At 42.4% G+C, this 21,181-nt stretch overlaps 1 protein-coding gene across 1 annotated transcript in view; it reads right to left on the bottom strand.

The window, feature by feature from the left end:
• CHD7 (chromodomain helicase DNA binding protein 7) overlaps window positions 1-21,181 on the bottom strand; it is a 2,781,650-nt gene that overhangs the window by 494,393 nt on the left and 2,266,076 nt on the right. Inside the window, exons 22-23 of the mRNA XM_044065875.1 lie at window positions 14,420-14,530; window positions 14,104-14,309 (exon numbers count right to left, since the gene is read on the bottom strand). Coding sequence (XP_043921810.1) covers window positions 14,104-14,309; window positions 14,420-14,530 — 317 coding nt within the window. The remainder of the gene's footprint in view (window positions 1-14,103; window positions 14,310-14,419; window positions 14,531-21,181) is intronic.

Below are 21,181 nucleotides of genomic sequence, written 5' to 3'. Positions count from 1 at the left end.
TGTACACTTAACATAAATGTAGATGTTCGAGTGTATTCATGATGATGATGATGATGATGATGATGATGGGTTCCACATCCATGAGCACTTCCAGCTCAGAGACTCTTCTGGCTGAAGTGATGGCCAGAAGGAAAGTTGTCTTCCAGGAGAGAAATTTTAGCTCTGCAAAAGAAGCTGGTTCGAAAGGGGGCAGGGTGACCTTTTCTAACACAGAGTTAAGGCCCAAGCTGGGGTTGGTGCTCTTCTGGGTGGCCTCAAGTTGCTAACCCCTATTAGGAACTGTTTGATCAAAGGTTGTGAGAAAAGGGGCTGCTCAGTAGGGAAATGAGCAGAGATAGCAGAGGCATGAATTTTTATAGAGGAGAAAGAGAGGCCACTGTTTAGTAGGTCAGCAAAGTAATCCAGGATGAGAGGGAGGGAGGGCTATGCCGTACTGGTTCCCTTAGCCTGGATCCAAGGTGCAGAACCTTTTCCATTTGCCAGCATAAGACTTTCTAGTACTAGGGCGTCTGGCCTCACGTGTAACATCTAGAACCGGTTTACTGAGGTTGGCATATCGATCTGGGGTTAGGGAATAAGCCAAGCTGCCAAACTGAGTGCCTGCAACTGGGGAGGCATGAATTCCCCTTCCCTCTGGGTCTGAAGGTTTGGAATCTGAGGAAGATGCCATGGTGGCAGTGGGGACAGGCTGCACAGAAAGGGGTACCAGTGCTGGTGAGGCCAGTCTCGAGCTATAAGAATTGGCCTTGGTTTTTCCTCCTTTATTTTGAGCAGTACCCTGGGGATGACAGGTAGTGGAGGAAAGGTATAGACCAATAGATTGACCCAGGGGAAGGACAGGGCATCCACTTTCCAAGCTATGCAGTGATTCTCTCTGGTGCCGAATTTACTGAGCTGATGGTTGGTGTGGGAGATAAAGAGGTCGACCTTTGGGGTGCCCCATTTCTGAGTTATTAGGGTGAAAGTTCTTCTGTTGAGCTGCCACTTGTGTGGGTCTAGAAGATTTCTGCTTGTTGTGGGGCATGCTGTTGCCTACCCAAGAAAATCTTTTCTGAGGCAAGGAATTATAGGTATAAGAGTCTGCAGGTCTTGAGAGTGTTGACACCAAAGGCTTTTTAGGTACCACTGAAGTTTCCTCATATACAGTCTGGGCATACGAAATGAGTAGTATTCAAGATGCCATGAACCCCAGAGCTTGCACAATCTTCCTTGCAGATAACTGGGGTCTGGGTGGCTAGTTGAGAGAAGTAGGTGCCAGGAAAATTTGTTTTTCTGGTGTAAGGAACGCCACCTGGGATGCTGCGTCAAGGCTTGCTCCCAGGAAGATAATCCTTTGGGTGGGCACCTGTTTGGATTTATTTTCATTGACTATGTACCCTAGGGAGGTTAATAGGGTCTTTACAAAGGCCAGGTGCTTGAGCAGCTTTTCCTGGCCGTTTGCCTGAATAAGGCAGTCGTCGAAGTATGGGTAAATCTGGATATGCCTTTGTCTGCAAAAGGCAATGGCCGGAGCCAGACATTTTGTGAAAATTTTGGTAACAGTAGATAAGCCAAAGGGAAGCGCAGAAACTTAAAGTGTTGAGATCCTGCCCTGAAATGGAGAAATTTCCTGCATGATTCCCTGATAGGAATGTGGAGATAGTCCTCTTTTAGACCTAGGGTGGCTAGCCAAGCGTCCTTGGAGAGCATGGGTAGCAGCTGCTGGAGGGTGAGCATTTTGAATTTTGTGATCACCGGGAAGATGTTTAGAATGGATACATCGAGGATGGGGCACCAGGTGCCCTCTTTTCTGGGCACCAGAAAAAGTCTGGAATAGAAACCTTGGCCTATCTGTTCTGCAGGTACATGCTCTACTGCCCTCATAGAAAGCAGGGAAAGGATTTGCTTCTAAGCCTCTGACCACTGGTTTGGAGGTAGACCTGGGAACCCTTTTGGGGTTGGGAAGGGTGTGGAAGGAAAATCTGTATCCCTGAGACACTATGTTGAGAACCCAGTGGCCATTGGTAATGGTGGCCCAGGTGCTTGTGTGAAAGGAGACTTTTCCTCCTAGGGGTAAGTGAAGGTGGGCAGAAGGGGGGGTGGGGGAGGGGAGTCATTGTGAGTTCTTACCATAAGGGGGTAGGGCTAAGAGCTCCCTGGTTGTGAAGTGGAGGTAGTCCACTGCTTAGATCTCTGCATTCCCTGTGGCTGCTGTCTGGGGGGTCTGATTCCATGGAGCCTGGGCTGGACTGGCTTAATGGGAGCAGGAAAGTACCAGTGCTTGGTGGGACAATGCCTGCTGAACTTGGGTGGCTGGACTTGTAAGAAATCCTTAACTGTCTGCATAGATTTTTGCTTTTTTTTCCCATCTTTAAGACCTCTTCTGCCTTAATGCCAAATAAGTTGTCTTTGTGCAAGGGGACATGCAACAATTTAGATTTGACATGGTCTGGCAGAGGCTGTTCTTTAAGCCATGCATGCCTTCTAATGACAGATCCAGTGACTGCTGCCCTGCAAGAAGCTTCTAGGGCTTCAAAACCAAAGTGCAAGGTGTGTTTAGTTTCTTGACTTGCAGAATGTATTAATTCTTGCAACTCTTTAGATTCTGCACAAGCAGGAAAGGAAGACTTTTTTGTTTGAGGAGTTCCAGGGTATGTTGCTGAAATTTTAGCATATGGAACTGACAATTTAGTGCCCTGATAGCAACAGCAGCTGAGGTGTATACTTTTTTACCCCATCTGTCTAGTGCTCAGGAATCCCTATCTGAGGTGGTGAGATGCTTAGCAGAGGTCGCTTTAATCCCTTTAGGCCCTTGAGAAATTACCTCAGGGTCAGCAGTAGGATTTTTAAAAATAAATTTGAGAGAGTCAGGGACTCTAAAGTACCTGTCTGGTTTTCTGGGTGCAGGAGCGAGGGTGTTAGGAGTCGAGCTGGATTCCAGGAAAACATCCTCCACAACATCCAGGACAGGGGAGATGGCCAAGGGTCGGTGCTGTGGAAGATCTAAGAATTCCCCGAGTCTCTTTTTAGACTGAGGATAGTCTTGACTCTTCCATTGGAAATGCTCCCTTAAGGTATGAAGGGTTTCTGCAAAGGAAAAATCGTCTGGAGGAGAGGCTGAAGGGATGGAATCCTCTGCATTGGAATCCTCATAAGTAGAGAGGGGTTGCATGTCTTCATATTCAGATGAATCAGAGTCATCTGACTCTTGTTCAGACAAAACTACAGGGGAAAGACCTCTTGCTTTTGGAGGGGGGTAGCTTGGCTTCCCCTGATCAGCATGATAAAGTCTTCCGCCATTTTAAGTATTTGAGAGTGAGGCAAGGAAGCAGGTGCCTGAGATTGGGCTGTCGTTTTTTTGGGTGTGGTTTGTACCCTGGGCCTAAGAAACTCGTTTTCAAAAGAACTGTATTCGTGAAAGAAGAGGTTGGTTTGTGTTGAGAATCCAAAGTGCAAAGGACATCCTCGGAAGCTGGTGCCTGCTCAGCAGCTCCGGACCCATCCAAGGTAGAGACAACCACAGGATCCTTAGTCTAAGAAGAGTTTTGCGGCATACCGGACTCCGAAAGGGTCTCGATAGCAGCCTGCGAATCCACAGAAGCATTGCTCAGAAGCCGCAAAAGCACCTCACTGAGGACCCTAGAACTGACGACTAGCTTAACGGAAGAATAGTCGGTACGTTTAGACCTGTGTGGTCTGTCTTTATCTTTACATTTTTTCGAAAGATCTGCTGTCGGATGGCTAACCAAAGCCATGTCGGAATTTGAGGACAGTAAGCAAAAATATCTAGCTACAATAAGGGCCCGACGACAGACAGTTCTGGCATTGAACAAAGCACAGAAGCGACAACAGGGGACGTCGTGGTCTGGGCCTCAACAAGTGACACAGTAAGATTGAAAGTCTTGAGTGGTATTTGCTTTCCACAGGCAAGAATTATTAACTTTTTCTGACATCGGTTAGTGCAAGAAAAAAGGATCCCCAACGGGGTACTTCGCTTTAGAAGACTTCAACTTCAATTCGGTAGAAGAAACTCAGGTAGAGGCCGACCGGCACTCATGCAAAATGCTTCTGTTTCGGGCTCCATGGCAAGAAAGACTGATGTAATGGAGTCGGCTGCCTTATTTTATACTACTGATGACCTGACGTCAGTCCTGAAGCGACAGCAACTGACACAGAAGTACTAAACCTCTGGTATTCGGGCTGGCCGAGGGCAACCCTGACAGGGATAACCCAAGTGTGATGACTGCAGCAGTGAAACACAACATCCAGTGCTGCCTTGGCCAGTAGGGTGTCACTAACAAGATTTCTGGCTTGTCCTTCTGGTTTTTCAGGAGGACTTTCTGAATCATTGGGAAGGGGGGGAAGGCATAAAGAAACTTCCCCTCCCAAGAGATGCTGAAAGCGTCCACTATCCATGCTAGACGGGAGTGGGTCTCTGAGCAGCAGGTCTGCAGTTGCCTATTCCGGGGGGAGGCAAACAGGTCTATTTGTGGAGTACCCCACCAGTGGACCAAGTCTAAGAAGACACCCCATGTCCAGCATCCATCCATCCGTGCTGTGCTGAGAAATCCTGCTTAGGAGGTCTGCTTACTTGCTGGTCTTGCAAATGGATGTAGGTCACCTGCAGGACCAGGTTGTGGCGAGACACTAAGTCCCAAATCAGCAGTGTCAGCCTACACAGCATGTAGGCCTTTGTTCCTCCCTGTTTGTTGAGGTACGATATAATCATGGTGTCTGTGACTATCCAGAGCAACCCTGGGACCAGAAGGGGAATAAAGGTCTTTAAGGCTAGGAAGACTGCTGTTATTTCCCTGACATTGATGTGCTTGCTCTGTAGAGAAGGGTGCCACTTTTCCTGGACCCTCCAGGATGCCAGAGTTGCACCCCTACCTGAATCTGAGGCATCTGTCTGCATTGTTTGGGTTGGGGCGGGTGGTTGCAGTGGAAGTCCCGGGTTTAGCTGGACTTGCTGGATCCACCAGCTGATTTCTTTCTTTAGACAGGGAAGGAGGGGGATATCCTGTTCTAAGTGATGTAGGTGTTGGGACAAAATGCTTTTGAGGTACCACTGTAGCTTGGCGCTTATGCATTCTGGCCAGTGGTAGCAAGGGGATGGTTGCTGCCATTAAGCCCAAGAGATGGAGGAATTGCCTTTCCGTCACCTTCTGGGAGTGGAGGGTTTCCTGGAAGTGGGAAGTCAGGGCTAGAACCTTGTCCTGTGGGAGAAAGGTCTTCATTTTGTCCGTTCTAATTCTGCAGCCTAGGAAAATCTTGTCCTGGCCTGGGTTCAAGAAAGACTTTGGGAGGTTGATGGTAAACCCTAGATTTTGCAGAAGGGACATGAAGTGCAGATGCCTTGAGAGGGTATCTTTGGACTCTGCCAGTATTAGATGTCATCCAGATATGGGTAAATCTGGATTCCTTGAGTTCTGCAGAAGGCAACGGCTGGGGCTAGGCACTTTGTAAAGACTCGAGGGGCAGTGGATAAACCAAAGGACAAGGCAGTAAATTGGAAACGAGAGGAAGGTCCAGAGAAATGCAGAAATTGCCTGTGGGAAGTCCTGATGGGAATGTGAAGGTAGGCTTCTTTAGGTCCAGGGTGGCCATGAAGGCTTTGGCTGGAATAAGAGACAGCAGAGTGGGTAGTGACAGCATTTTGAAGGAGGGTACTTGAAGGTGTAGATTTAGAAAGGAGAGATCTAAAATGGGTCTCTCCAGGGGCCATCTTTTTTTTGGAGACCAAGGAGAGATGAGAGTAGAATCCCTTTTCCTTGCTGTCCTGAGAGAACAGGTTCTATGGTGCCTAGCTTTAGTAGTTCTGACAAAACGTGTGGTAGGAAATGAATTTGGTTTGGGGGGGGGGGGTACTTTTTCTGGGTGTTTTTTCTTTCCAGGACAGGAAGTACCTTTTTTGAATAATGGATAGGACCCACTGGTCTGTGGTGATGGACTGCCAGAGGGGGGAGACAGTGTGGAAGGCATGCAGACAAAGGTAGGTGAGCAAGGCAATCACGCATTATTGGGAATGCCTCTATCCTGAAAGGGTTGTCTGGGCTGAGGAGGTGGTGCATTAGGTCTGGGCGAAGTAGGCCTTCTTGCCCCTCTTCTACATCTGGAATAGGAGGCAGCTGCCTGAGGAGGGTTGCGTCTTACAAAGGTGGTTTTAGCAGGGAAGCTCCTGTAATACTTGGGAATAGGGGACACCAGCAGATGCCTGATGTCCTGCAATTATTTACTTTTTTCCTGCAGATTCGTGGAGAGATCTGCAGATTGTTTTCCAAAGAGGAAGTTGTGATCAAGGGGGCATCCAAGATTTTGGACTTAAAGTCTTCAGATAGTTTCTGAAGTCTCAGTCAGGAGCATCTCCTGAGGACAGAAGCAGATGCTGCAGAGCGGGCAGATGCTTCCACAGCATCATAGCTGCATCTGATCACTTGTTCTGAATTAAAAAATATCTTTGATCTTTCAAGAAAAAATATTCAGAAGACAGTTAGATATAGTAATTTGAGTTTCACACATGCACCGCTCATCATTCCCCAAATACTGGGATAAAATATGATTCCCTTGTGCCTATTTTTTTCACCCATCCTCAAACCCCTTTTTCCCACTTTTGCACATGGGGTCACGTACAGTGAACAGTCCTATTCCGCAAATGTTCTGCTGCCCCTAGTTTAATACATTTCCCTACCACCACAATTTTGTCAAGAGCAGTTTTTTTGCTGGTACAACCACATCCTTGCCAACAAGTCTTACCTTTTTTATGGGCAGGTCTGGGATATATGCACTGTGCCCGCTCAGTTAATGGAACACCAATTGAATTTCTTGTTTTTTTTTTTTTTTTTTTTTTACTTGCATATAATTAACAGTCTATTCCTTAGAGTTTCTCTGGTACAGCAAAAAAAAAAAAAAATAAAATAAAAAATCTTGTGTTTTCTCTGCATGCTGTTCTGTTCCATTTTTTGAAATCTTCTTGAGAAGCCTCATGTTTAGACAGTCTCATTACTTTTGACCTCCGATATCAGCAGTTCTATCAATTCAACTGAAGAGCTAATTAAAGTTCTTCTATTTTCCACCATTTTGTCATTTAATTTCATATATTTCTAGAGTGTTTTACTTATATTTAACACCTCTGGGTGGATATGATTTTCCCTTCCAATTACTGGAAGCCATCTATTGTACTAAAGCTGAAACTTCAACTGATTTCTGCTGAACAGCTGCATGGTTCATAGGTAGGTAATAGGCTACTGGCCCTAGGGCCTATATAAGCCTAACCAAAAATGTACCCTGGCTTTCACCACCCAATAAAGTTATTTTCCTGTGCCACTGTCGAGCAGAGCCACAGAAGTGATCCCTGGGGTGAATTTCCTATTTCCCATCCAATCATCAAGATTTTTCTTGAAGAGTGCTAATGAGGAGCTCTGCTTGACATAGATAGGCAGTCTGTTCCAGAGTATGGGAAGTCTCTGGGACAGGAATCTATCCCTCCAGCATGTTCTGTTTATTGTGGTGACAAGGTTTACGTCCATAAAGAGTGTAGCTCGGAGGGATTGGGATTTCTTTATGTGGAGCATGTCCAACAGCTCTGGGTTTGAGATATCTTTGTATGCAAGGCAGAGATCGCCTCTGAGTAGGCGATATGTGACTGAGTAAAGCTGGAGTTTTTTGAGACAGTCTGCGTAGGGCATCTGTTTGAGGCCAGTAATCCTCTTTGTGAGGTATTTCTGTGGCCTTTCCAGTTGTTGTAGATGTTTTGTGAGGTACATACCAAAAGGGGCGTTGTACTCTATAATGGGTCTAATGAGTAATGACCTCTCTTTTTCTGGATGAGAAACCTTTTGTGATGAGGTGAGCCACGTAGAAGGATTTCCTGACCACTGTGGCGATGTGATTATCAAAGTAGAGACTACTGTCCACCTGTGTCCCAAGGTCTCATCACATTTTCGGCGTTAAGTAGACTACCAGCTATGTGGTAATTCATGGGTACAGAGTTTTTTACCAAAGGGGATGACAATACACTTTTTGGCATTGAGCTTCAGGTCATGGCTTTGACAACAGGCATCTGTCTCAGTGAGGCCCTTTTGTAGTATGTCCACATCGTTAGGAGTTTCGATTAATGCTCCTAGTTTACAGTCATCTGTAAACTTTGTTAGCCAAAGACCTTCTGTGTTAGCCTGTACTTCAGAGAGGTAGATACCAAACAGGAGAGGACCCAGGACTGAACCCTATGGTACTCCACTTGTCACTGGTCTGAAGTCGGATTTGGAGTCTGTTACTTTCACAGTGTGGGTTCTGTCCATGAGCCACAGTGGGTAACCCATCTTGTGACATAGGGATTTAAACCTAGTTTAGTGAGCTTATCTATAATTCCAGAGTGGGGGATGGTGTCGAAAGCCTTGGCGAGATCTAGATAAGCTGTGTGAACCATCTTACCCTCATCTAGGCTTTGGTGACTGCTTCAAAGAAGTGTATCAGGTTTAGGAGACATGATCTGCCTTTTACAAATCCGAACTGGGTAGGGTCCAGAGTTTGGAGATTACCAATGTCTTTGTTTATGAGTTCCATGATGATACGTTCCATGGCCTTGCAGACTAGGCTCGTCAGGCTAAAGGAGTGGTAGTCCCCGGGGTCTGTCATGGCTCCCCCTTTCTGGAGTGGGATAACCGTCATGGTATGCCATTCAGTGGGCACAAAGCCTGAGGTGAGGCTATGATTGAACACGGTACTTAGGTAGGGTGCCAGTTCATTCTGTAGTTTGTGCAGAACGCAGCCTGGGATATTGTCAAGTTCCACAGATGCTGTGTTCTTGGCTTTGGAGAGTGTTTTTTTTACCTGTGCAGCCATGATTACAGGAACTTTGCATTCTTCCAGTATAGACATGGGCCCTCTAGGGGGTGAGAGGGGGGTAAAGTTAGCACTGAACCTAACTGCTAGGATGTTGGCAATATCAGTTGGTACTGTATATTTAGTGCCATTGTGCTGTAACTCAGAGCAGATCTGAGTGTTGCCATTGAGATTCTTGACATAGCTATAGAATGCTTTGTAGTTGTCTTTAGAGTCAGTGGCAATTTTGTTTTCGTAACTAGCTTTGGATGATTTTATGAGGGATCTCAGTTTCTTACTGAGGTTGACCAGGGAGTTCCTCCAGTCATCAGATTTTACTCTCTTTTGCAACAGTTTCTTTCTTCTGTTGTAGAGTTTGTTTATGGCAGACGACCACCAGATTGGCTTCCTTTTTTTTGGAGGATAGCATCTTGGTTCTAATTGGGATAGCATGATCCATGCACTCGTGTAAGTGCTTATAAAATGCATTTGTGTAGGATTCAGTAGTCGTACCTCTATTGTCCATCTGCATGGGTGTCATGAAGTTTGCCACTTCTGTCTTAAGAAGTGTGAAGTTGGCTTTGGAGAAGTTTTTTTATGGTGGTTCCCTAATTGGGGGTGGGGGCGGGATGTGGATGTCTAGGGTGACTAGCTTGTGGTCGGATCTGACCAATGAGGAATTGACTTCTGGTGTGGAACACCGGTTGCCCATGTTGGTAATGACCAGGTCTAGGATATTGCTGCCCCTGGTGGGGGTGTGAATAAGTTGATCCAAGGCGTTGGAATTTATGAATTCCAGAAAATGTTGAGCAAAAGAGTTAGAACATGAGTAGTTTTCCCAGTTAATGGTGGGGTAGTTGAAATCGCCCATTATTAGGGTGTTGGGTTGTACCCTTATACTTTCCAGTGTATCAAGAAACGAGGAGTGGGAATCCTGGGGCATGGTGGGGGTCTGCAGCAAGCTAATAATTGGATTGCGGTCTTGCCCAGAGTTAGTTGCATTTGGATAATCTCGGATGCATTATGCTGTTCAACTAGCCTGGAGGTGTGGATATCCTTAATGAATATGGACACACCACCACCCTTTAGTGCTTCATTCCGGGTTAGGTGGCCGAAAGGTGTGGTATGAATTATAGCCTGGTAATGCAGGGGTGCTCTCTGGAGCTTTGAACCAGGTCTCTGCCACTGCACAAATGTCAATGTTCTGCATTTTAAGGAGTGCCTCGAGTGACTGCATTTTGAGGTTTAGACTTCTAGCACTGAGTAGCATTACCCTCATATTTTGCTTGCTTGTACCTTGCCTAAAAAAGGCACTATAGGGGGTGGCAAGAGCCTTAGCCAGTATCCAGAATCCCAAGGGCGACAGGTGCAGGTCATCTCTGGCAAAGCATCATGGTATGTCGATCATGTCGTTCCAGGCAGACAAATACTGGATCCCATTAGAATGACACTAGAAGCTTAGCCAATTGTTGAAGTCAATCATTTTGTCCTTGTACTGTGGGGTATCATTCTGGGTGATGGCAGGATGCTACTCAGGGCTAGAGTCATACCTGCCTGGGCTACAAGATCGAAGAGCTCTTCCATGTCTCTTTTCATGTAGTCCAGGGAGGTACGTCTCAGGTCATTCACACCAACATGGACAATGACTCTCATATTTGTACTTGTTGTGGAGTGACCTGAGTGCATACGTTATGTGGTGGATCCTGGCAGCTGACAGTAACTTTCTCCTTGTTTAGCCTGGTGAGTGGATCATCAGTGTGCCTGACTACAGAGTCACCTATGACTGGAGTGTTGGGTACGTTGTTATGGCTTATGGGCTGTGGTTGAGTGGCACACTGAGTTTGTGGGCTATGTGTCATTTGGGTTGTTTTGGGGGGTGGAGTTTGCTTGCGTTTCTGCTTTAGACGTCCCAGATGCTTGGGCAGGTTTTTATTGAGAGCCTCCGCGAATGTAGGTGTGTGTTTTGGTGGTGTAGGTTTTGAGGGACTATGTGATGAGTGTGGTGTGGTGCACGTGTTTACCCTCTCCTCTTGACTGTAGGTCCAGTCTTGGGTGAAGACAGCTTTGCTTCCAGTTTGACTATAAGTGCATCTCTCACAGGTAGGTGTTGGGTGGCAGGAAGAGAGGTTGTCTGTGTACATGAGGCAATTGCTGCATTGCCCCAAGATGCCCAAATTCATCAGTTAGACAGGAGAAATCACCGGGAGCTGACCCTTAAACATGCCTGGATAGGTGCTTATTTATTAAGTACTAAAAACTGCTTTCCTCTAGACAAGTGAGGAAAGTTGAGTGCTGTAGTAATTTGCAGCTTATTTAGTGCTTACGAGTTTTGGACAAGTGCTAAGTTCAAAGAAACAGATTTGAGTGTTGAAACTAGAAAACTGGCTAGTTCTAAGAAACAAAATTAAGCTAGAAGGCTTCCCTCCAACACAGAAAGGCTTGGGGGCTCAGAAGCCTACAAACAGTCCAGACCACTTATAGGAAAGGCAGGAAACCAGCTTAAAAATTTTTTTTTTCTTTCCCAGATGCTCTCTTGGTACACAGTAGGAGTGCCTGAAATCAGAATATGATCTCACTGCACTCAGTTGAGTGAGCAAATGAGATGGGCCCAGGAGTATCCAAACACAAATTTACAAAAGGGGCGGGCAGTTTCAAATCCACCAAGATTAACACCAAAACAAAAACAGGGAGGGTGGGTGGGACTAACTGAAAAAAGTCAAAACTTCCAGTTCAATTAATATTCAATGCAACACAAATAAATCAATTAAAATGCTGTATTATTTGAAAAAGTGCAGATAAAAGGTACTTAAATTCTCTTATATGTCCAGTTGAATACAGCTAGATCTTAGCCGGCCAAAGCTTCACAGCCAGAGACTTTTATTCTCCTTTTCTGGTTGATTTTCATTTTCTTTCTCCAAATGTTTTTTCTTTGCTGGCATTCAGGCAGTGCAGTTACTAGCCACTAATTAAACTGTATCCAAATTGAAAACTTTTACTGCTTTTCCCTCCACAACTTATCACTAGGGTTGCCACCTATCAGTTTTTTTTCCAGACTATCCAGAAATCAAACTGATTGTACCATAGTCCGGAAAATACTGTACAAATTCTGGTATTCTGTTTTTTCAAAAAAGGAAACAGAGTTTGTTAAAATGGCAGATTTACTATGTTTTATTTTAAATAAAGAAAAGCATAGTAAATCAGCAAACAAATGCATCAGAATGAAAAAAAGTGTGTGTTCCCCATAGTCTGGCATAGCAATGAATTCACAAAATGGGCAGAAAGTGGGTAGGAGAGGGGCAGAAATGGGTGGGGTTATGGATGCTGCAAGAGGTATGGCTTTGGTCCAGTTTTAGCCATAACGAAAGGTGACAACACTACTTAACACTCTTCACACTTTAAGAGCTCTAATCAGCCTGTTGCTTACTGTGCACCCATCTTGGAAGTCTATGCAGCATCTTCTATGTGATGATGTTAATATGATATTTTCTTATGGCCAACCCATTCGATCACAAATCCTCAGGCCTCAGACAGTTTTGCGATGTCTATACCACCTCTAGAACACCAGACGTGAGCAGCAAACAGCAGGAACTTGGCACTAGGATATCCAGTGGTCTCTGGGATGACTTCTAACACACCAGCCATTTGAATAGTGAGTGGTGAGGAAGGCAAATGGAAACTTTCAAGGTTGAAATGTACTATACAGCCATTACCAGGAGTCACTACAGCCTGCCCCACAACAGCAGACTGGTGTCCCAGCTTTACCTGCACACAAGGATACAATGTTCAAATCCTGGAAATTAGTGAAGACTGTCACCACCTATTATCATCTGCCGATAACTAGCACATGGATGATCAACTGTTAACTGAAAGACAGCCCACAAGTGGAGAAATTGTAGTGGAGAAACTGCACAGGCTACCAGAGAAGACTTTGGCCAATACTAGATCTTGCAGTCATTTTTCTTCACTTTGGCTCACCTCTGAGACTGTGTAATACAGTCTGGCAAGTCTATGAACTGCCTACATTCAACTGCTGACTTTCTATTTTTTGCTATAGAGGTTTCTAAGTTTTCTACATCCTCTCTACATATGAGGAATGAAGTGACTTGTAACACTTCAAAATATTATGTCGTATCCCAGTGCAAAAGCAGGCAGTACAGGTCCTAGCTGGTGAACTGGCAAACACAAGACTAAACTAATGCTTCTTCAGCATCAAATTAAGAGAAACATTCCTACAACTGATAAAGACAGAAATGAAAATGTGTCAGTAAAACTTGTTAGTGTGGAGATGAGCATACCTCCTGCGTCAACCCATGATGGCATGATGTGTGCTGGTGAACAGCATGTGCAACCACAGACAAACTACAAAATTCAAAACAGAGGGTCCCCCCATGCAAGAGCACGCAAATACTGCCTTCAATGGCTTTTTTTTTTTTGCTGTTTGCCTGCCAACAACCTAGCCTCACCAACTGTGTTTTAAGCCCACTGTTCTCCCTGTATTAAGTACCCTTAATATGGGGGGTCACAAGCTGGCAAGACAAGCTGAAAGCCATGGAGTTATGGAGGTGTCCTGTGCTCTCACTGGCACCCCAGAAATGATGAAGTTTCTATTAGAAACCTAACCCTGCCCCTGGTGGCTAGGATGAGCAACTACACCACAATATGGCATTATACACTCTCCTCTTACTTGCGCCTGCTTCCACCAAAAAGTTAGGATGGGTAAAGATACATACCTGGGATTACCAAACCCACATCCCCACTCCTGGCTATTCTGATGCTGCGCATGCCTCTGCACGGTGGCAACTAACAGACATGAACTTCTCACACCTACCCAAAAATGGGGACAGAATCTTCACACACATCCTCCCAAATGGTTCATCCAGAGCCAAAGTTGCTATTTGGACTCTGGTCCTCATGGCTGTAGGCAGGGCTTTATTTGTCTCTGCTAACATCGCAATAGCATTTTAATTTCACAGGAGATTACACCAGTATCACCAAGATTCTACTGTTACCTTGTTTCCATTTTTTTTAAACTTACCATGTGTTTCCAAGTCAAACTACATCAGAATATTTTAATACACTTTACTATAAACACAAAAGTTATGTGGAGTTTCTCATGCACATTTTTTCACAGTCAAATACACACACACTAACTTGCTTTAAACAAGTAGTTGTGAAACCTAAGCAAAGTGGACCCCTGAGAACAATGCCTCTTCTGAAGTATTTACATCACTATTTAACTGCATGGAAAAATGGTCCTCAGGAAAACAGAAAAAAAAATAAATAAAGGACACAGCACAAGCTTACCCAAAAACTAGCAAGTTCTTTTCCACTCTAAAGCATTCACTTCTTGCATAACCCAGGGACTTATCCTGAGGCCTACGTGGTTTAGGGTTGGGTTTTTCTTCCGTCTCACTCTCCAGGTCTGAGAACTCCATTAACTCATCCTCCTTCACTGCACTGTAGAGTCTCGTCTGTTTCCTGACTCTTGGTGTATCAATCACCAAATTGTTCTGAGAGAGAAATGTTTTGTGTAAGAATTTCTTATACAGCTGCTCTACAGAAAAAAAAAATGTTTAAGCACTTCTAAGACCAAAGGAAGATTTGTTAAAACACTGCTTACCCTTCCATTTAAAGCTTCAACATCCAATTCTGCTTTCTTAGCCCATTTTTGCCAAAAGTTGGGATCATCCAGTGAAATGTCTGTTCTGTTTCCAGATGCCACAAAGCTGGCCTAAAGAATTTCATAACTATTAAAAAGTGGTCATTACTCAATTTTAAATACCTTAACAACGGATCACAGATAAACACTGAAACAAACATAACTGGTATTTTTCCTAGATACGTTTCTCTACACAACTTGAACACAAACAACATTCACCTACACCCTTTGATGCATCAAAGTTTGTTTGCATTCTGTGTCAAAGGTGCAAGAATTTCCCTAACCCTCAATATTCAACAATACTTACCAGAAACGTAAGTTGACACATTGCATAAAGGCACACCTACCTCAAAGACAACAAAACCAGACATTCAAGAGTAATTTAGGGGAAAATAAATCAAAAGCACTACAAGTCTTACACTGGAGAAATATATAAAGTCAAATAAAGGATTAAAAAATAAGTAGCAATTTTAGATGAGCTGATGAAACTGCAGAAATCAGACAGAAATGAAAGTAATTGAACATGAAGCTTCGCAACAAGAAGCTTTTCAAAAATAGTATATCTAGAATACACATCATCTACATTTTTTTGCTATACCAGATAAACTGTAGAGTAGGTTGCATTAATTTTAAGATGAGTGGCAGTTTTGGAGAATACAGATGATTTTCCCAATCAGAAAGCAGCTGACATGAATATTAGTAAAGATGTAATCATTTCTCTCAACATTTAAACAGATTGAACTCTACAGTTCCCTACAAAACGGTGTCTACAGGACTGCAATCAGTTTCTCTCAACATTTAAACAGAGTAGGTCACACACACAAAAAACATTTGTTAAGCTTTCACTTAGAGTGCTTTGTAATTAAGCAGGTCACCATACTGGTCAGCCATGGGGCTCTTTGTTTCTACTTGAGTGGTTGCCTCCTTCCCCTGTAACTGAAGTAAACTGACTCTTACATTTTAAGAGATGTAATATTTACATTATAGCTTTAGAACACCTTAGGAAACCTTGTAAACTGCAATAGCCTGACATTTGAACAGGTAACCCTTGTAAAAATTCCCAAAATTGTATACTGTTGGTCTGTCTTTCCTGCTAAACATAAGTGAAATTACAGTGCTGAGTGCAAGTAACATTAAAATTAAAGTACTGAGTGCAAATAACAGTGCTGAGTGCAGATTTTAGGCACTTACATTCAACTTATCTCTGGTGTGGTGTCTTGAGTTAATCAGGGTATTCCTTGTAACCACTCCCACTGCCTTCTCTTTTCCCCCTCCCCCCTCTTTCCTCAAACAGGTTAAACTGCTACAATTCAGTACAGGCATCGTTTTCAAATCTAGGTGCTTAGGATTTCCCTCTCTCTTCCCCCCTTGGCTGACCTGGTGTTTCTTCATTGTATGGATCTTTTACTGTTACCTGCTGCTAAATTCTGGTTCTGCACAGACTGCTCTATTTTTTTCAGAGGCTCTATAAGTAGGTACACAAACTTATTTTGAGGCCTTGTTGCCTTTTCTTATGTAACATAATTGTACCAGGGATCTACTTTAATCTGTTCCCGACATCAATACATTTGCATTACAGTTTGCAATTAGATTGTGACCTTTGTATTCAGACAAGTGGTCCTCTTACTAATTGGGATATATTGTTTTTGTCTTTTTGGGTTACACAGTTCATGCATATTCATGCCACATTTCCACATGAAGCAATTGTTTTCTGATGTTCCCACCAGGGATGGAATAACTGAATAACATTTATACTGACAGACTACTGAATACCATTGATAAGTTGTTCAGACATTTATTAACCACTTAGAACTGTTCCATCTGTTGCTTCTTTTGTTGCACATTGTGGTCACTACGGTGACTTATTTTTAAGCCATATTAGTTTCCTTTTGACTATATTATTGCACTATGGAATTGATCATATTCTCATATCCTTCATTTTGATTTTGTTTCTGACATCAAAACATATGGATCATAGTTTGCAATTTAATTAATATTCTAGTATCAAGAGAGTGATCTTCTCCAAAATTGGGACATACTGACCTGTTCCTTTTTGCTACAAATAGTTTTCTTTCAGGCCTACATCCCTCTGATTCAATTTACCACGGGTTTTTACATCATATTCTTGAATAGTTTGCTCCGACAACTATTTTTTGGTTTGTCCTGATGACACTTTTTCTATTGTGGTCCCAGCAACTCATTGTCATGGATCTTCAAAAGTTCTTGTCGGGCCTTTGCTCCGACAAGGATGATCTAAAAATTTTCGGGATTGGTATAGGCTCTATTGAAACCAATAATTTGGAAACTATTGATCCAGTTGACGGTTGCGAAAATCTTTTCCACAAATTGGGTAAACAGATCAAAATACTGAGAACAAATATCTGGCACCACAAACTGTTTAAAGCATATCAGGTGCAGAATATATCCCCTCGGGGATTAAGATGTAAAATCCAACCACTAGTTGGTACTCCGGATGACACTTTGCTTAAAGACTGGCAGACAGCACAACAAGAGGCCGCCATGGCCAAGGTTAATATTCTGGCATCATTCTACGAGTGTACTGTACAGAGAAATATTTTGGAAGTAGAAAAAACTTGTAACAATTTAAAGCAATTTGAGGACAATGTCAAATTTAAAGATTGTCTGAGCAAACTATCCAATGATATTTCTACTTTGGAAAAGAATCTCATAAATAAAAAATTGCATAAATTTGCCAGAGATAAAGAGGATTATGAGAGGGGCAGACAATTTGAATCACAGAGGGGTGTTAGGTTTGCTCAAGGCACTAGAAATGCCTCATCTGTATGCAAAAAGAGGCCCAGGTCGATTTTGAAGAAAAAAACTGGATTAGGTAATACCACTTCAGGTGAGGAATCCTCTACCACTGACACAGAAACAATAAATACTGGCGAATCTCCTAATGCCAAAAGGGGAAGGACAACTGAGGTCCCTTTAGGGGTAGGAAACACCGGGCAGGTAGGAAACATAGGGGTAACAAGCTTAGAAGAACTATTCATGTCAATAGTGAAATAAATGAACAATGTACCAGTGTTGTTAACATCTCTAAGTATGTTTTGTCTGATGACCAGTATTCTTTACTTAATAAAGGCCTTGGTTTTATACCTAGATTTTTTATTGATGAGAGCTCATTAGTATCTGATACCATGGAGTTTTGTAGAAGGATTAACCTCAAAATATTTTTCAAACAACAGGATAATCCTGATGACACTCAAAGACCATCTGATTTCAGATTTCACAAATCAAAATTTAATCCTCCTATGGATAAAAATGTAGCTGTTTTTCAGCAGGCTGTCATCAAGGATATACACTTTCATTTCAGTTCGGAGGAGAATATGAGGCATAATCTCTCTAAAAAAGAACAACTAGCTCTCACACAGCTTAGGAATAACACTGAGATTGTTATTATCCCTGCTGATAAAGGAGGTGCGGTGGTAGTTATGGATACTGATTATTATCGAGATGAGGGGTATAGGCAATTATCCAACCATCATCATTATATGAAAATGGACATCGACCCCACACCTAGTTTTCAGCTAGAAATTAACAATTTCTTGGAACAAGCAGTTGAAGCTGGCATCATTTCGGATAAAACAAAAGCACATTTAACTGTTCAAGACCCTGCCAAGCAATACTTCTACCTATTACCCAAAATTCATAAATGTATTCATCAGCCACTTGGGAGACCAATAGTATCTGGTATTGGGTTACTCACTGAACCATTATCTGTTTATCTTACTGATAAATTGAAACCACTGCTATCATACATTCGAGCTAGAATCCAGGGTACTACTGAATTCCTGCAGATAGTATCAGAATCTCAATTGGATCCGGACTGGTTAATGTGCACCCTCGATGTATCATCTTTATATACCAGTATTCCACATTGGGCTGGTCTAATGGCCTTGGAGTTTTGGTTAAACAAATCTAACATGTACCCCCCGGGCATGAATACTTTATTAGTATGTATGGCTGAACACATTCTCACTAAAAATGTGTTCTACTTTCAACAAGAATGTTACTGGCAACTTCAAGGTACGGCGATGGGGGCTTCATTTGCACCAATCTATGCAGATCTCTTTATGGGTTACATTGAAGAACATATCATTTATGATCCAATGCACAACATTTACTTACCGGAAATCGATATATGGAGAAGATATCTGGACAACTGCTGGCTAGTATGGAAGGGAGGTACAGAATACCTCCAGGAATTTGTTGAACATCTAAATGGGAACATCTGGGGTATCAAATTTACTGTGGAATATCACCAGAAGGAAATACATTTTTTGGATGTCCATCTAGCAAGACAAGTTGATGATACACTCAAAACTTCTGTGTATAGAAAATTTCCACAATTCAATACCCTCTTACATGCAGAAAGTTTTCATCCCAAACATATCATCAAAAATATACCGAAATCTCAGTTTCTGCGGATTAAAAGAATATGTTCAAGAGATGATCTTACAACATACCAGGCGGATTTAAGCAACAGATTTCTGTCGAGAGGTTATTCTCCACATATCATCAATTCAGCAATTAACTTTAGTAATAACCAATCCAGGGATTCCCTTATCCAGTATCATACTGGTCAGAGAGAGAACAACACTGATTTATGCAGGTTTGTTACAACTTATGGCAGGAACAGTAGGAATCTGATTAACATTGTCAATAAACATTGGAATATTCTCAATTCCCACCCACTTTTGGAAGATCATTTAGGGGAACGATGCTTTCTCATATAGGAAGGGCAAAACTGTAGGCTCTCATTTTTCACATTATAAAAGAACACATTCTAATGTTGATACCCTTACTCAGAGGACACTCACAGGGGACAAACTCATAGGTATTTTTCCTTGTGGTCACTGCAGTTTTTGTAGTTACATCTTTAAAACCACTAGCTTTACTAGCAAAAATTCTGGACAAATGTACAGCATCAAATTCTTCTGAAATTGCAGTTCAGATTGGATAATTTACATAGCCACATGTACATGTCAGGCATTTTATGTTGGACAAACATCTAGACAGTTCCGCATTAGGATCTCCGAACACCTTGGGGACATAAGGAATCAACGATTAACTAATGCTTTATACAGACATACCACCAAACACCCCACTGCCAAATTTACATTTACCATCATTGATCGTATAACTGGCAATCGATCATTTAAAACAGGGTGGCATGACATTCTAAATAAAAAAGAAAAAAGATGGATTATCAAACTTGGAGGGCTTTTCCCTCTGGGGCTGAATGATAAACTCTGATTTATGTCCTATGAAAAGAATTTTTACTCAAGATTTTATGTACTTTTGACTCTGGAGACATTTATTTATCCTCAGCAATTGATTTTGTTACCAATTTTATCATACTATTGATGCTGGTCACTGACAATGGTCTTTCACTACTTATATGTATATATGCCAATTGTTTGGGCTCTATATGAGGAATTATGCACATAAATGTAATATTGGAAGTTGACCCACATCATTACTTTTCCTATGTTAACATCTTTGGATGTTATTTACACTAATTATATAAATACTAACCACTTTTTGGCAAATGTTAACTACAGGAAGTGATGTCATTCTTTTTACATGCCTTTCAGCTATTTAAGCTGGTGATTTATGATACATTGCAAATCTACTACTGAAGAAAGCTGCATGCTGAAACCGGTCTAGTTTCAGTTAAATAAACTACTTTGATCCTCCTTGGTGCTGGCAATTTTTTGTTTTATCTAGCTCTATAAGTAGCTAGTGACTTTACTGAATTTCTGTGGTAATATTTGTGTTTAAACTGAACCTGTACCTACAGAAAGTGTATAATCAGAGCTCCTCCTTGCTGCATGTGTTTCTAATGTTTAAATTGCACACACACATTGAAGAAGTGCTTTTATGACTTGAATAACTTGGGCTAGCTATACCTGAAGTGCTTTTACTGGCAATTTTCCAGTTGTACAATTGTGAATAATTGATTTAGTTTTTCTGGTATATCTTTAAAATCTGGCAAGTGTTTATTTACTGCATTGCTCTCTTGCTTAGGTTTCTTAGCTATAAATCTTGGTTCATTCTGAAGTATGCTACTTTACTCCCCCACCAAACCTTTCTGAATGCATTATTATATAATAACTGCCTGTTGTTGTCTTCATGCTTACCCTAGAATCTCTGCTTTTCTCTTTTCCTAGTTGAACTCTACAGTTCCCTACAAAACGATGTCTACAGAACTGCAATCAGTTTCTCTCAACATTTAGCCAGAGTAGGTTACACACAAAAAGCATTTGTTAAGCTTTCACTTACAGTGCTTTGTAATAAAGCAGGTCACCATATTGGTCAGCCATAGGGCTCTTTGTTTTCAAAAATAGTACATCTAGAATACACATCATCTACATTTTGTTTTGCTATACCAGATAAACTGTAGAGTAGGTTGCATTAATTTTAGGATGAGTGGTTGCCTCCTTCCCCTGTAAATGAAGTAAACTGACTCTTGCATTAAGAGCTGCAATACTTACCTTATAGCTTTAGGACACCTTAGGAAACCTTGTAAACTGCAATAGTCCCGCTACGCTCGGGCTCTCTTCGCTCCCCTCCCTGCCTCCAATTCCCTCCTGCCCCCAGTACCTCTAAATTTATAGTACTATAGCCACTACCCCACTTTCTAGATCCTATCTGCTTTCATCTGGGATAATTCCACCCACCCCCAGTCTACTA

This window comes from Protopterus annectens, chromosome 3.part0, assembly GCF_019279795.1.
Source record: "Protopterus annectens isolate FY-2018-M chromosome 3.part0, PAN1.0, whole genome shotgun sequence".
Lineage (NCBI taxonomy): Eukaryota > Metazoa > Chordata > Ceratodontiformes > Protopteridae > Protopterus > Protopterus annectens.
Note: the sequence above shows the minus strand (reverse complement) of the source record. Positions and strands in the feature narration are given on the sequence as shown.